A 13,183-nucleotide genomic window follows, 5' to 3' on the forward strand; every position below is an offset into this window, starting at 1 on the left:
CACTAATTTTCGGTTACCATTTGGTTTTGTTTTTTCTCTTATATTTTTGCCTCTTCTCTTTTTTTCTCTTTTTCTCTTCTCTCTGTTTTTCTTCTGTTTTTCTTCTCTATTTTTTCTTTTACTCTGTGATGTGCCTTTGCCTTTTCTTTTCTTTTCCTCTTCCATTTTATTAATTCTCTTGTCTTCATCTTCCACCACCACCACACTCATACTCACACTTACACTTACACTTACACTTACACTCACCATGACCACAGCACCAGTACCACAACCAGAACTCTAATAGAGTAAAACCAATGTGTCTACTTTAATTGTGTTTTGTTCCTTTCCTTTGGTTTCATTTTCTTCTTCTTCTTTTTATCTGTTCTTTTTGTTCTTGTGCTTCTTGTGTATATTTTGTCCTCTAGGAAAATGGATGAGTCTCAGATTCTAGAATTTGATGAATTTGATAAAAATGGAATCAATATGAATGATGAAAATAACAACAGCCTGATGATTTCGACTACTACATTTGACAACAACAATAACAACAATAACAATAACAATGAAGTTGAAAGTGATAATGTTGAAGATTTAGCTGATGTTAATAATAACAATGACAATGATGATGATGATGACGATGGTGATGGTGATGGTGATGAAGATGATAAAGATTATGATGAAGTAGATGAAGTTGAAGATGTTGAAGATGATGTCCAAGATGGTGAGGATATCGATGATGGCGATTGTATCATAGATAATGATATAATCATTATGAACGATCAACACGTTGACCACATTGACCACATTGACGACAACATTGAACCAATGGTTTGTGAAAGTACTCTGAAGGAAGAAGAGGAAGAGGAAGAAGAAGAAGAAGAAGAAGATGAAGATATGGACAATCCTATTGGTGATATTGTCGACAGTATAAATGAAATAGATTCAAATTGTATTATCGGTGATTTAGAGACTTTAAATACAATGACCGATACGATTACAAATGCCGATGATATTATACTAAGCGAAAACAACGACAATGATGCCGAGGATAACATTGAGACGATAAGAAACCATGAAGATGCTAATGAAGAAAGAAATGCTAATGAAAATGAGCCTTTTAGTAATGATCACAACTACTTGGATAATATTACACCACCAATAGAAGCTAGTTGCTCAAAACGTGAGCCAAAATTAGTAGGAAATTTTATCAATTCGAATCTAAACAACAACAATCATAACAACAACAACAACAATTCGATGAAATCAGAAAATGGTATATTCCAATCTAATCAAGTTACTTTCGAGGAACAATTTGCTAATATATTTGATGAAGAGGAAATGGCCGAGGTTGATTTCACTGGTGAAGACGATTCGGTAAGTGTTTTTATTTTCTCTTTTGTCTCAGTTTAGATTATTGTCTGAATGATTGTATTTTGATATTAATTGTGTTTTTTTCTCTTGGTTTATTCCACAGCAGCTATTGAATGTTGGATATTTTTGTATTTTCTGCCCGGAAACATTTAAAGATCGAGATGAGGCTCGTCGTCATTACCAGAAGCATGTCAACTATTATTCTATGATGTGTTCCTTGTGTGGTGAGGGTGCTACTGATATGCAAGAGTTTGTGAGGCATCACAAAGAATCACATCCTGAAGCAAAGAAAGGACGTTACAAGAGAAGAGAACAGCCAATTATTGATAAATGGATAAATGGATTTCTTTATGCGCAAGCAACAATTACCCGAGCCTTACCACCTCGAGATCATTGTCCAGTGTGTGAGAAAATATTCTCAGGGAGTCAGATTGAATCTGCGCGACCAAGGAAAAGTTCATTTAGTCGTAAAATTGATCATATCCATCGTCACCTTTGTTATTTACCGTATGAGTGTGTACGTTGTAAGGAGGAAGGTAAAGAATATTCTGTGGCTTATTTCGAGAGCAAAGCAAACAATCATATTAAATTGAAACACCCAGAGATTGATGATACTGATTCTCGGTGGATGATTTTCCAGAAAACAATATCCATCTCTAAATTAGATGATTTTATTGCCAATTACTTGTCTAAATTTGGAATAACAATGGAATATGAAAGACGTCCAACAAAGAAGTTGATTCGAGAAATGGTTGGTTCGCCAAATGTCAATGGAAATGGAATTGCAATGAGTTGTAATAGTAACAATATAACAACAATTAATCGTCATAATTATGCTTTACCTTCACCACCAACGGAAACTTTACCCTCCATTCTCACAAATACAAATAAAAACACAAATACAAACACAAACACAAACACAAACACAAACATCAATACAAATACAAATACCACCTCAACTTTATCTCATACCAACACCAACACCAACATGACATCTACCTCCAGCTCCAATAATAATAATCACCATAATAATAATAATGATGATAACAACAACAACAACAACAACAACAACAACAACAACAACATGAACAACTCAATTAATGACAATGGAGTTATTGTATTGGATGACGAGGAAGATATTGAAGATCAATCTTTAGTTTGTTCGGAAGAACCGATAGACAGCAATTCCATGATAATCTCTGTTTCACCTTCTCATGCGGAATACATTGAATCTGGAAGAACGTCCAATAAACGTCGACACTCAGAAGAATATTTTTGCCTTTTTTGTAATGCCAAATTCCCTTGTAAACTAGACGCCTATCCACACTTCGGTGAACATTTGGAGTACAAACCAGTTTTGTGTCTTCTTTGTGACAACAAGTTTCCCGATACTGATGCATTTACTGTGCATCACCAAGAGAAACATCGAGGCAACTGATCTAATGTACGAGATCCGTGAAGATCAGAATATTGAACGATGGGTGGATGAATTCCTGGAATCTCAGATAACACCGGTATCATCAAGTAGATTGAGTCTCAACTGTTCCTGTGCAACTTGTTGCCCTGTTTGTGAGAAATCGTTGCCTCGGAGAAGTCTAGTCGCCTCTGCGAGCACACCCTGTAACAGTCATAATGATGTTTCCTTTGCTGAACACATCCATCAACATTTGGCCTACAATGCATACGAGTGTACATTTTGCAAGAAACTGGGTCACAGTACTCGTTTACCTAACCTTGACTCTGCTGCCCTGAAGCATGTTCGTGAAAATCATTATGTGCGTGATGCTACATTATATCAACTAAGTCGAGCCTTTCCAAAGACCCTTACGATTGCAAAGTTGGAGCGTTTTATTGCGGAATCAGTGCAAAAACGTCGTCTCCTGGAAAAGAAATGGCGAATATATAAAATAGAACAGATAAAAATGGAAAGATTAAAATTGCAGCAACAAATGAACGCGGCGAGACTTTACCAACATCAACATCAATTGCAATATCCACCACAAGCGAATGGCTTTGGATTATTATTGAATCACGAAAATTCCCATAGTTCTCAAAGGAATAACAATTTTCTCGTTCCTTTCAAGGTACTATCATGTTATTATTATTATCGATATTCTCTTCTTTCTTAGGTTTTTCTTTTCTTCCTCATCTTCCTTTTCTTCCTCTTCTTTCTTATCTCTTACTCTTACTTTCTTCAACTAACTTGCTAACAATTTCTCTTTCTTTCTGTTACTCTCTTTTTTATTCTAGAATAATGTTAACCATGTTCGAGTTGAAGGAGGTCGAGTTGTCAATCTTCCAAGTCCTCTTTCGATTAAAGCGATTCAACAGAGAAACAACTTGAAAAGTAGTTTAAGTAATCCAGGCAATAGTAATCTAAGTAAAAATAACTATTCTTTACATGGTAACAGTACTAGTCACAATACCAGTACCAGTACCAGTACTAGTACTAGTAGTAGTAATAGTAACAACATCAGCAACAATAACAACAACAACACTAACACCAACAATATCAACAGAAATTCATATAATCACCACCACCAGAATCAGCAGCAAAACTTGCACCAGAATCAATATCGGCAAAATCCACATAATAACATGAGTTCTGTTATGAATTTATCAATGAAAAGTAACAATAACAATGGAAATGTCATGAATCATAAAAATATTCAGAATCATCAACTTCATCACCAACATCAACAAAATCAACGCCAACATCCGACTCCTCATTCTCATCATCAACATCACACCAATACCTTAACCAACAATACGTCCTCATCATCTTCATCTTCAGCATTGTCAACTACAAACAACAAAAATAATAACAGAAACAGTAATCAGCACAATCAACATCATCACCATCATAATCAACAGCAGCAGCAACAACAACAACAACTGCAACAACATCACCAACAGCAACTTCAGCACCATCTTCAACAACAACTACAACAACAACAACAACAACAACAACAACACAATCAACATTTAAGTAACAGTAATCTTAATATTAACAGTGCAAGTAGTTTAATGATGAACATGATGATGAACTTGAACAATTTAAGTAATTTAACAAACATGAATGCTAATTTGATGAAAAACAATACAATTGATCTCACAAATGATGTGCCGATAAATGATGAAGGCAATTTATCAGGAATATCAACAGGAGTGCGATTCTATGTCAAGTGCCTCCATTGTAATATCGAGCTACCTAATCGTAAACAGTTGAAAGTTCACCATCGACAAGCACATCCTGGACTAAACATGGCCTGTTTTACCACACCCAAGCCAATAATTGCTTCTGAAGTCTCACCATGATTAAGGAACCTTCAGCTCACTTCAGCTCTCTAACTTTCTCTGCTTTTTTGTCTTTATGTCTCTCAACAGATCAAGACATGATTCTCACCTGTACATTTGCATGAATTAATCTCAATGTATCTCCTTTCTCTCTCTCTCTCTCCTCTCCCTCTCTCTTTCTCCCTTTTTTCTATTAATATTTGCCTAAATACGATGAATATTATTCAACGTAAAGCTAAAGGCGAATCACCATCCATATCATTCACCTTATTTAAATTGAGAAAAACCTCACAAACCTCATATTTTCTCTCTTTCTCTTCCTTTCTTTCTTTCTTTTTCTCTTTCTTTTTGCTTTCTCTCTTTTTTCTTCTCTACTTCACTTTGTCTTTTCTTTTCTACATTCTTTTCTCTCTCTCTCTCCTCCTACTTCAGGTCTCTCGTTTCTGTTTTCTTTTTTCTCTCTCTTCGATTCTTTTTCTCACAACAAGCAATTTTTTTTTCGTTCATTTTCATCTCTTCTCATACTTTTTGCTTCTGAAGCCCCATAAGAATCTATTACATGTAACTTGCTTTTCTATGTCAAATTTGACACAAAAAAAAAGATGAAAAAATAACTATGATAATATTGAAAGGGGTGGCACAAAATCTATAAAACAAACAAACTATCCACACGATATAATATTAATATTAATTATATAATATTAAAAGTTGCTTAATCTAAGAATCAACCAATGATATTGTTTATTGTTTACAATTTATGTTAATCAACGTCCAAAAACTTTACCATGATTAACTTACCACTAATCGTTTTCTAAATTTTATTAATAATAATCGAAATTCAATCCAATCCGTGAAAACAAATATCGTTTCGAGCTTTTCTTACAAAAAAATGATCTTATTATTTATAAATATTCTCATTTGAAATTCGTATTCAATTGAATAGAATCAAATTGCGTTTCGAGTTGATATGGATTCTTTTTCATTCTAAATCATTCAACTCTTTCAATATATTGATCGATGATAAAATCCAATTTGAATATAAAGTGAATCAAATAGTATTGAGGATCTAAACGATGTTGCAATTATTTCTAATCAATCGAGATTATAGATAATTTAATCTCTCAATCGATTAATAATCATCGAGGTTCAAGTTACCTTCATTTCTTTAATCTTCAGATGATTGAAGATGATCTTGATTATTTTCGTCTTCATTAAAAGTTGATTGTTCTTGTTTCCATCACATGTTCATGATACCTTTTCATTACGCAGACCCAATGGTCCACTAATGTGTCGATTGTAAAATGAGCATCGATCCTTCAATGGGGAATCATTTCAATCAGATCAATATTCATGTTCACGCATGAGAAAAGTTGATTTTTGCGAAATTTTCAATAAATATTACATAACATGCGATCGATTCTAGAACATTTAAAAGGAATTCATGTTTTGATATAAAGCAAAATAAATCAGAATCTGAACACTGAAACAACGGGAGAAATAGATAAGATCAATTGAATCGACTAATTTGTAAATTCGCTAATTTAACTTTACTTTAATTGTGATTGATGAATAAACTTTGATTAGATCAGTTTTCGTGGAATAATTGTAAAATTATCTAACTTTATTTTCCTTATATTTGGATGTGTCCAATACTCCCTAATGACCTTGACCGTATGAACTTTACCTTGGACTGTAAGTGATAAAGTCAATTAATCGTTTGATAGTTAAAAATATTTTTCGTTTCAAAATTTCATCGATTAACTAAATTTTCTCACAAGATGGAGTCACACTAAAGAATCAAGCTTGATAATTAGTTACCATCTAGTGACTTTAATTGTAACTTTTTTGTCGTTAGAACTAAATTGTATTTCGATAATTAATTTCAATTTTCTATTCTCAAGATAATGTCATTCAATTGCTAATCGATTAGCCAAAGTGAAACAAAGAAACAACTCTAAATTATAATGATGACACTTTGAAGAACCTATTGATCTTGATACTGTTTAAATTGCGAGAAATTGTTTATCTCAATCAAAATCATTTTGATCGACAATCAATATTCAGACTATTTAATCACTTTGATAAGCGACGATTATCAAGTCAATTATCAAGAAAAAAGAGTTATTATCCAAGTGATAGATTTTTCCATGTTTTTTATCCCATCGAAAGCGAAATTATCTCAATTGTATTACAATTTGTATCTCTTGATTATCTAGGTTACAATTTTCACTCTAATCAGAATAAAAATAAAGTTCAAAGCCCAGAATTAGATGATTACAAGAGATGAAAATACTTTATCAATGAATCTATTGGAAGACACACCCAACTACTATTGGTAAAGTTCAATGAGGTTTTTTCATTGCTTACCCAACATCTAATGACAATCAACTAACAATTTATAAATAAATCATTATTCCTGGGACCTGCAAGATTATAAATATAATAGATGTTGATAATAATTGAATTGGCAATTTATTATTATACTTGACAAGTTGTTGAACAAGTTAAATCACTGGAAATCAAAGAAAAGTAATCAAATAAATTAGATTTAAAGAGATAAAAGTGATTAACTAATCCCGAGAAAATCTAAAGATTGGATAACTTTTCTTTTCTCATAATTAGATTACCTATGATTAGATAATTGGCTTGGATTTGAAGGAAAATTATGCAATGGTGATGATTAGATTGTTAACAGAAAAGTGTTAAACAATTAAGAGTGTATATGAATCTCATTAGAAACTGGTTGAAAGTATTAACTGTAATCAAATATTGAAAGTAAATTGGATTGGGATAGAAATATGATTTAACCTCCTTGTCGATTAATGATTAAGGCTTCATCCTGTATAATCCAATGTTAACACGCAATATTATTCAATGGATTTGGTTGTATATTATATTTATATTAACATTACAGTTATTTTTTTTCTGTATATTTACATCATGAATCAATTTTGTTTATCCTTGAATTTTCAAAATGAATGATTATCGAGATTTTTGTCGAAATTGTTATTTGTTTTGTAATCCAATTGTATTTGCATTAATTATGTTAATTCATCATTACAACTACAACAGCAAACAAATCAACTTTGGAATAGATTGATTATCACAATAAATTAACAGAGTAATTTTCCAATTACAGTTCTGTCTTTGAGTTTTTTTTTTGAATTGTCAGTCAGGTATTGGTTGTTGAACGTTGTTGTTGTTGTTGCAATGATGATTTTTTGGTGTTTTTTTGATGAATAAATTATTTGCTTTGAAAAGAGAGAGTTAAAACCGTGCAATCAATCAATAATTGGAGTAGATAAAAATTAATTGTGCGTGTATAGTTTGGAAACATTGGATAACCATATTAAATCTGAACAAGTTGCAAGGTGCATATGAACAGCTCCAATTACAGCAAAAACGTGAAGTAGATTGTGACTATTGAAAAAGAAATCAAAATAACCCGGATACCAACGCTCAGGTATTCGAGCCGCCGATATCAAGGCTCCGATGATAGGCCAAATTTCTTGCATAATGGTATGAATCAAGGGCTGTATAAGAAAGAAATTAAGAAACAAAGAAACAAAGAAAGGTAAAGGAACGAAGACGAATAAAAAAAGAAAAGAAAAACAAGAAAAACGAGTTAGATACTAGGATTATCATGGAATAAAATTTGTAACTTGTTCAGCAGAGAATGAGTAAAATCAATGAGCTAATCATCTTACACTGGCTTGTCCTCTTTCAATGGCATTTAGGCGGAGTACGAAGGCCAAAACTCTCATGGCTACCAAAATGGCGAAACCAAATCTCCTCTTCCAAACACTACTTGCTATTAGAGTATGTTGAAGAGCTCTAATTGCTATAAGAGAATAAAGGAAAATGAAACTAAATTGCAACCAAAATGGATAAAGAATAAGACTGGTGTATATGGTTGTTGATGCACCCAGACTCTGAGTAATCCAGATTCCAATGACATCCCATTTGAGCAGTTTTTGATACAAATCAACTCCCGAATGATGATTCATAAAAGTATGATAGACACAACTACCAAGCCAAGGAGCAACACAACCAGTAATGTGTAAATATGCTAATAGATGATAATTGATCAGATCCCATGGAATATGTCGCGGCATGAAGAGTAGAAAATAAAAGAATGGTGCACCTAAAAGGAAATAGAGAGAGAGAGAGAGAAAAAAAATAAATGAAAAGAATAAAGAAAGGATAATTTACATATTCGTAAGGGTATTCGAACTATGGGAAGGAAAATAGAACGAATAATAAGTAAAGAGAAATAATTATCATTTGCTAGTTGATTATCATGAGAGATCGATATTGTTTAATAAGTAACGGATAAGGTTGATTGAGCTAATTGTTTTTCTCATGAATGTTAAATGGAAAAACATGGATGAAAAGGAAAAGATTTGCCTTGTATTGAGATGCGAATTTGAAGAGAATTAATAATAGAATAGAATAGAATAGAAAATAATTCTTACCATGAGTGAGTATATTAACAGTTTCATTGTGAAGGTAAAAAAGTGAATAAATAGATTGCCAAAAGGACAATTTGCAACAACGATAACCATTGGTAACAAATGGATTAAATTGTAAATAATCGGGAATCTCGGTGATCTTATACAATTTAGGTATTTTCCATTCTCTTATTGTGATCTTCCATTGTTTAATTGTTAACGATGTACACTGAGCCAAAAGGTGTTTATTTTGGACGTGAGATTTAACAGATAAAGACATGAAAATATCATCAAACAAATAATTAAACCTCCAATTTTCACACTTTTGCTAAAATTATTATAATTCCAACGAAAAAAAAAACGAAATTTACAACATTCAAAAAGATAAACTTGAAAATAACAATAAATTAATAAAGAAAGAAAATAAAATTAAAATTCTATTCCAATGAAAATCCTAATCAACACTAAATTTGTTTTCTCTTCTTCTCCTCAAGTAACAATTTAATTCTGTCGTGAGAATAGCCTTTTGGTAACCATGGAAACGATTCTAACCCTTTACGTGTAAATAGCTCACAAGTAGTGGATTTAGATATGTGATCCTTTGGTGATTCTCTTGATTGTTGTCAGAGTCTCTAATGATTTTCTTGATTGATTGAAAATTAATTAAATTTAAATTTAATCATAATCAATTCATAATAGGTGATTTATTAGAATTTTAGAATTTACTAAATTGTAACTAATTTCTTAACATTGAAGAATCAAAATGTCATCAAAAGATGTTTAATGTCGAAAATTAAATTGGACAAATATCGAAAATCGAAACTCGACATTTGATGTTTAAGGTGATCTAAATAACAAATTTCAATGGCTATTAGATATCTGAAAACTGCTAAATATTACGATAATCACAATTGAACTTAAATATTGACTGATTAATTCATCTTAATCAGTAAAATGCAATTCAGTGATATATTTAGATTCAATTTCTATTATTATTTTATTAAACGTTCGACAATTTGTCGATTTGTCATTTTGATACTTTGACTTGAACTTTCAACTCAAATGTTTGTTATATATTCTGAATTTGAAATTGTTCAGGATCTGTTCTTGTTATGACATATACTTACTGACCTGTGATGATTTAGACGATTCATTCGATTATCGAAAATTTTCGATTAATCGAATCTCAAATTTTATTAATAATCATAATTGTTTTCTCAGATGTGAATCAATTAAAATGAAATGATCGGATAAATCTAGATGAGACATCTATAAATAACAAGGTCGATTATCTAATAAGTGGAACTTTGAATCGAACGACAATCTAAATTAGTTGATTGTTCAAGATTATTAGTGATCTTTATTCTGACGTGAAATCTTATCAGAAACTAAATCATCATTATTACTATGTATGTCAATCATAATGATTTTTTGAATCTCATGATAAAAGTACTCAAATTGAACAATGGATCATTGAATATTCAACTTGGACTATGATCATTTAGTCAATTTTGTACAATATATGTTTAACTTTGTAACATTCAACATTTAAAAATAATCCATTTGATTCTATTGATATTGATTATTATTTCTTTAATTATCATTTGAATTAAATTTAATTCTAGACCATTCAAGCCGAAAATGTCTTGAGATATCTTATTTGATGATTCTCTTGATTGTTGTTCAATATTTTCTTTGTTTCAATTAATTGTGAGTCTATTTTTTATTTATATAGAATTTGGAATTTGAAATTTAACTTGAACCTGACCTGGAATAGTTCGAACACTGAATCCTTGGTGTTTAAAGTGAAAAGGTATCGAAAGCTAATCCAAAGTATCTAAATACTTTTTCTTTTCATCCATTGAAACGGATCTTTTGATTTTCTAATTTTTTTTTTCTTTCTTCATTTAATCTCCTGTTTGTTTGTTTGTTATTAGAATTTCTGTTTAGTGGATTACTTTCGGTGTCATCTTATTGGTTTGGTGAATTCAATTAATATCCATCATGAGTGATCAGGTTAAACCATTTAAACTGCGAAAGGTTCTTCAAACTAATCAGCTTGATGTACGTTCGGTTGCTAAATATTGTGATGGATTTGTTTGTGGCTCTCGAGATAGAATATCTAAATTATTTGTCTCCGAAAAGTAAGTAAATTACTTTCTATACATTTGATTACAATTGTTCTACTGTCTTGTTTTTGTCTGTTGACACTTTTTTCATTTGTTATCCTTTTGCCAACTACACTGGAGAAAGTCAGTCAATTTATTTGAATGTGTTACCTTTTGTTTCTGTTACAGAACTGGAAATGGTTTCACTGAAGCTCAAAATTTCACTGGACCTCAACACTATGTTTCTAGTGTTACAGTAATGACAATTAACAATGAACATATTATCTATGTCGGAAGTAATGATGCATGTATTTATGCTTATGACCTTAAAAGTGCTCAACCAAATTCAATTCTTATTGGACATTCAGGCACAGGTGAGGAAATGGCTTATAAATATAGCAATTAAGCTCTTAAGTTTAATGACTTGTAATTATTTCCTTTTGAAAATTATCTCTATTCTCTACAGTTTGCTCTCTTTATGGTGACTCTGAGAATCAATTGTTAATGAGTGGATCTTGGGATCAAGAAGCTCACATATGGCGAGCCAATGTTTCAGAAAAAAAGTTGAAAGGTCACTCAGGATCTGTTTGGGCTGTTTGCTCTTTAGGTCAAGTTTTCCTAACTGGTTCAGCTGATAAACTGATCAAAAGATGGGACAAGGAGGGTAAAGATATAAAAACTTACGAAGGACATACAGACTGTGTCAGAGGTTTGGTCATCTTGAATAGTGAAAACTTTTTGTCATGTAGTAACGATGGGACCATTAGGCAATGGAACATTGGTTCTGGAGAAACAGTTCAAATATTCAATGGTCACGATAATTATATCTATGATATAAGTATACTCAAGAATGAAGCATCTTCTTTTCAATTTGTTACATGTTCTGAAGACAGAACCATCAGAATTTGGTTAGCTAACGGTGAAACCGTTCAAACCATTCGATTACCCGCTCCCACTGCTTGGTCAGTTGCCGCTATCGATGAGTCAAATGTAGCCGTTGGCTGTTCTGATGGACGAGTTTACACATTTACTCGAGACGATTCTCGAGTTGCTTCTGAGGATGAGATCAAAATATTTGATGATGAAGTCTCTAAATCTACCTTACCAATCAAAGAGCTTGGAGATATCAAAGCTGATCAACTTCCAGGGCCCGAGGCTCTTCATCAACCCGGTAAAAGAGAAGGGGCAACCAAATTGATCCGCGAAGGTGATAATATTTGTGCTTACCAATGGAGTAACATTAAAATGGAATGGACCAAAGTGGGTGATGTTGTTGGAGAAGCAAATAGTGATAAAGATCCTTCAGCAAAAACAGAATTCGAGGGAAAAGAGTATGATTTCGTTTTCAATATTGACATCAAAGACGATGAACCAGCACTCAAGTTACCATTTAATCTAGGCGATGATGCCTGGATGACAGCTCAACAATTTATCTGGAAACACAATCTGAGCCAATTGTATCTTGATCAGATTGCCAATTTTATAATTAAAAACACCCAAGGATCAACTCCAGCACCAAGACAACAAGAAACATCAAATGAATATGTTGATCCATGGACTGGTGGCTCTCGATATGTTCCCCCTTAATTATCGTCTACATTTCATCCTAACTCACACAAATTGATTCATATTAATGTCAATTAAACACTTTAATGAGTTTCCCTAATCATACACAAAAAAAAACACTAAATGTTCAACCATTTTTTTAAATCCATATTATGTATCCATAAAACAGGAAAATAAATCAATAAATAGAAAGGATTAATATGAACACTTTTGTGGCTTTTGTTTATACAATTAATTTATTTTAATTTCTCTTTTTCAGTTTTTACAAATTCTCACAATTTTAATCGTAACAATTTACGAAACAATTATGTGTTGTCATTTGAACGTCACGTTACATTTAGCGTCAAAATTGAACTGAAATCGGCGTTAGTTTAATATTGATTTTTAATCAATAAGTTAACATGTTAT

The 13,183-nt window shown here is 31.9% G+C and overlaps 3 protein-coding genes across 3 annotated transcripts; 2 read left to right on the forward strand and 1 right to left on the reverse strand.

The window, feature by feature from the left end:
• The first annotated feature begins 4 nt into the window (after positions 1 to 4).
• Positions 5 to 5,374, forward strand: LOC128386287 (dual specificity protein kinase splA-like). Its single transcript, XM_053345298.1, is given in 4 exon segments — positions 5 to 1,356; positions 1,457 to 2,778; positions 2,780 to 3,437; positions 3,604 to 5,374. Coding segments are annotated over 4 exon segments (3,993 nt in total). The 5' UTR covers positions 5 to 411; the 3' UTR covers positions 4,672 to 5,374.
• Positions 5,375 to 7,517: 2,143 nt separating this feature from the next.
• Positions 7,518 to 9,584, reverse strand: LOC128386297 (progestin and adipoQ receptor family member 4-like). Its single transcript, XM_053345312.1, has 3 exons — positions 9,126 to 9,584; positions 8,358 to 8,794; positions 7,518 to 8,183 (listed from the first exon to the last, which is right to left on the reverse strand). Exons 1-3 carry the CDS (start codon positions 9,379 to 9,381, stop codon positions 7,959 to 7,961), a joined length of 918 nt encoding a protein of 305 aa, XP_053201287.1. The 5' UTR covers positions 9,382 to 9,584; the 3' UTR covers positions 7,518 to 7,958.
• Positions 9,585 to 10,766: 1,182 nt separating this feature from the next.
• LOC128386312 (phospholipase A-2-activating protein-like) lies at positions 10,767 to 12,980 on the forward strand. The gene is made up of 4 exons (XM_053345330.1): positions 10,767 to 10,914; positions 11,039 to 11,245; positions 11,399 to 11,583; positions 11,676 to 12,980. Exons 2-4 carry the CDS (start codon positions 11,106 to 11,108, stop codon positions 12,794 to 12,796), a joined length of 1,446 nt encoding a protein of 481 aa, XP_053201305.1. The 5' UTR covers positions 10,767 to 10,914; positions 11,039 to 11,105; the 3' UTR covers positions 12,797 to 12,980.
• The last annotated feature ends 203 nt before the right edge of the window (positions 12,981 to 13,183 follow it).

Source organism: Panonychus citri, unplaced genomic scaffold (assembly GCF_014898815.1).
Source record: "Panonychus citri isolate SS breed McGregor unplaced genomic scaffold, ASM1489881v1 Contig00068, whole genome shotgun sequence".
Taxonomy (NCBI): domain Eukaryota; kingdom Metazoa; phylum Arthropoda; class Arachnida; order Trombidiformes; family Tetranychidae; genus Panonychus; species Panonychus citri.

What these genes read in the sequence shown, in the direction of transcription:
- LOC128386297 (XM_053345312.1), bottom strand. Translation starts at nt 9,381, where the DNA reads ATGTCTTTATCTGTTAAATCTCACGTCCAAAATAAACACCTTTTGGCT. An exon ending in TGTTAATATACTCACTCATG is followed by an intron (nt 8,795 to 9,125) that starts GTAAGAATTATT and finishes ATTTCCTTTTAG; the next exon opens with GTGCACCATTCTTTTATTTT. An exon ending in TTGAAAGAGGACAAGCCAGT is followed by an intron (nt 8,184 to 8,357) that starts GTAAGATGATTA and finishes TTTCTTATACAG; the next exon opens with CCCTTGATTCATACCATTAT.
- LOC128386312 (XM_053345330.1), top strand. Translation starts at nt 11,106, where the DNA reads ATGAGTGATCAGGTTAAACCATTTAAACTGCGAAAGGTTCTTCAAACT. An exon ending in AAATTATTTGTCTCCGAAAA is followed by an intron (nt 11,246 to 11,398) that starts GTAAGTAAATTA and finishes TTTCTGTTACAG; the next exon opens with AACTGGAAATGGTTTCACTG. An exon ending in TATTGGACATTCAGGCACAG is followed by an intron (nt 11,584 to 11,675) that starts GTGAGGAAATGG and finishes TATTCTCTACAG; the next exon opens with TTTGCTCTCTTTATGGTGAC.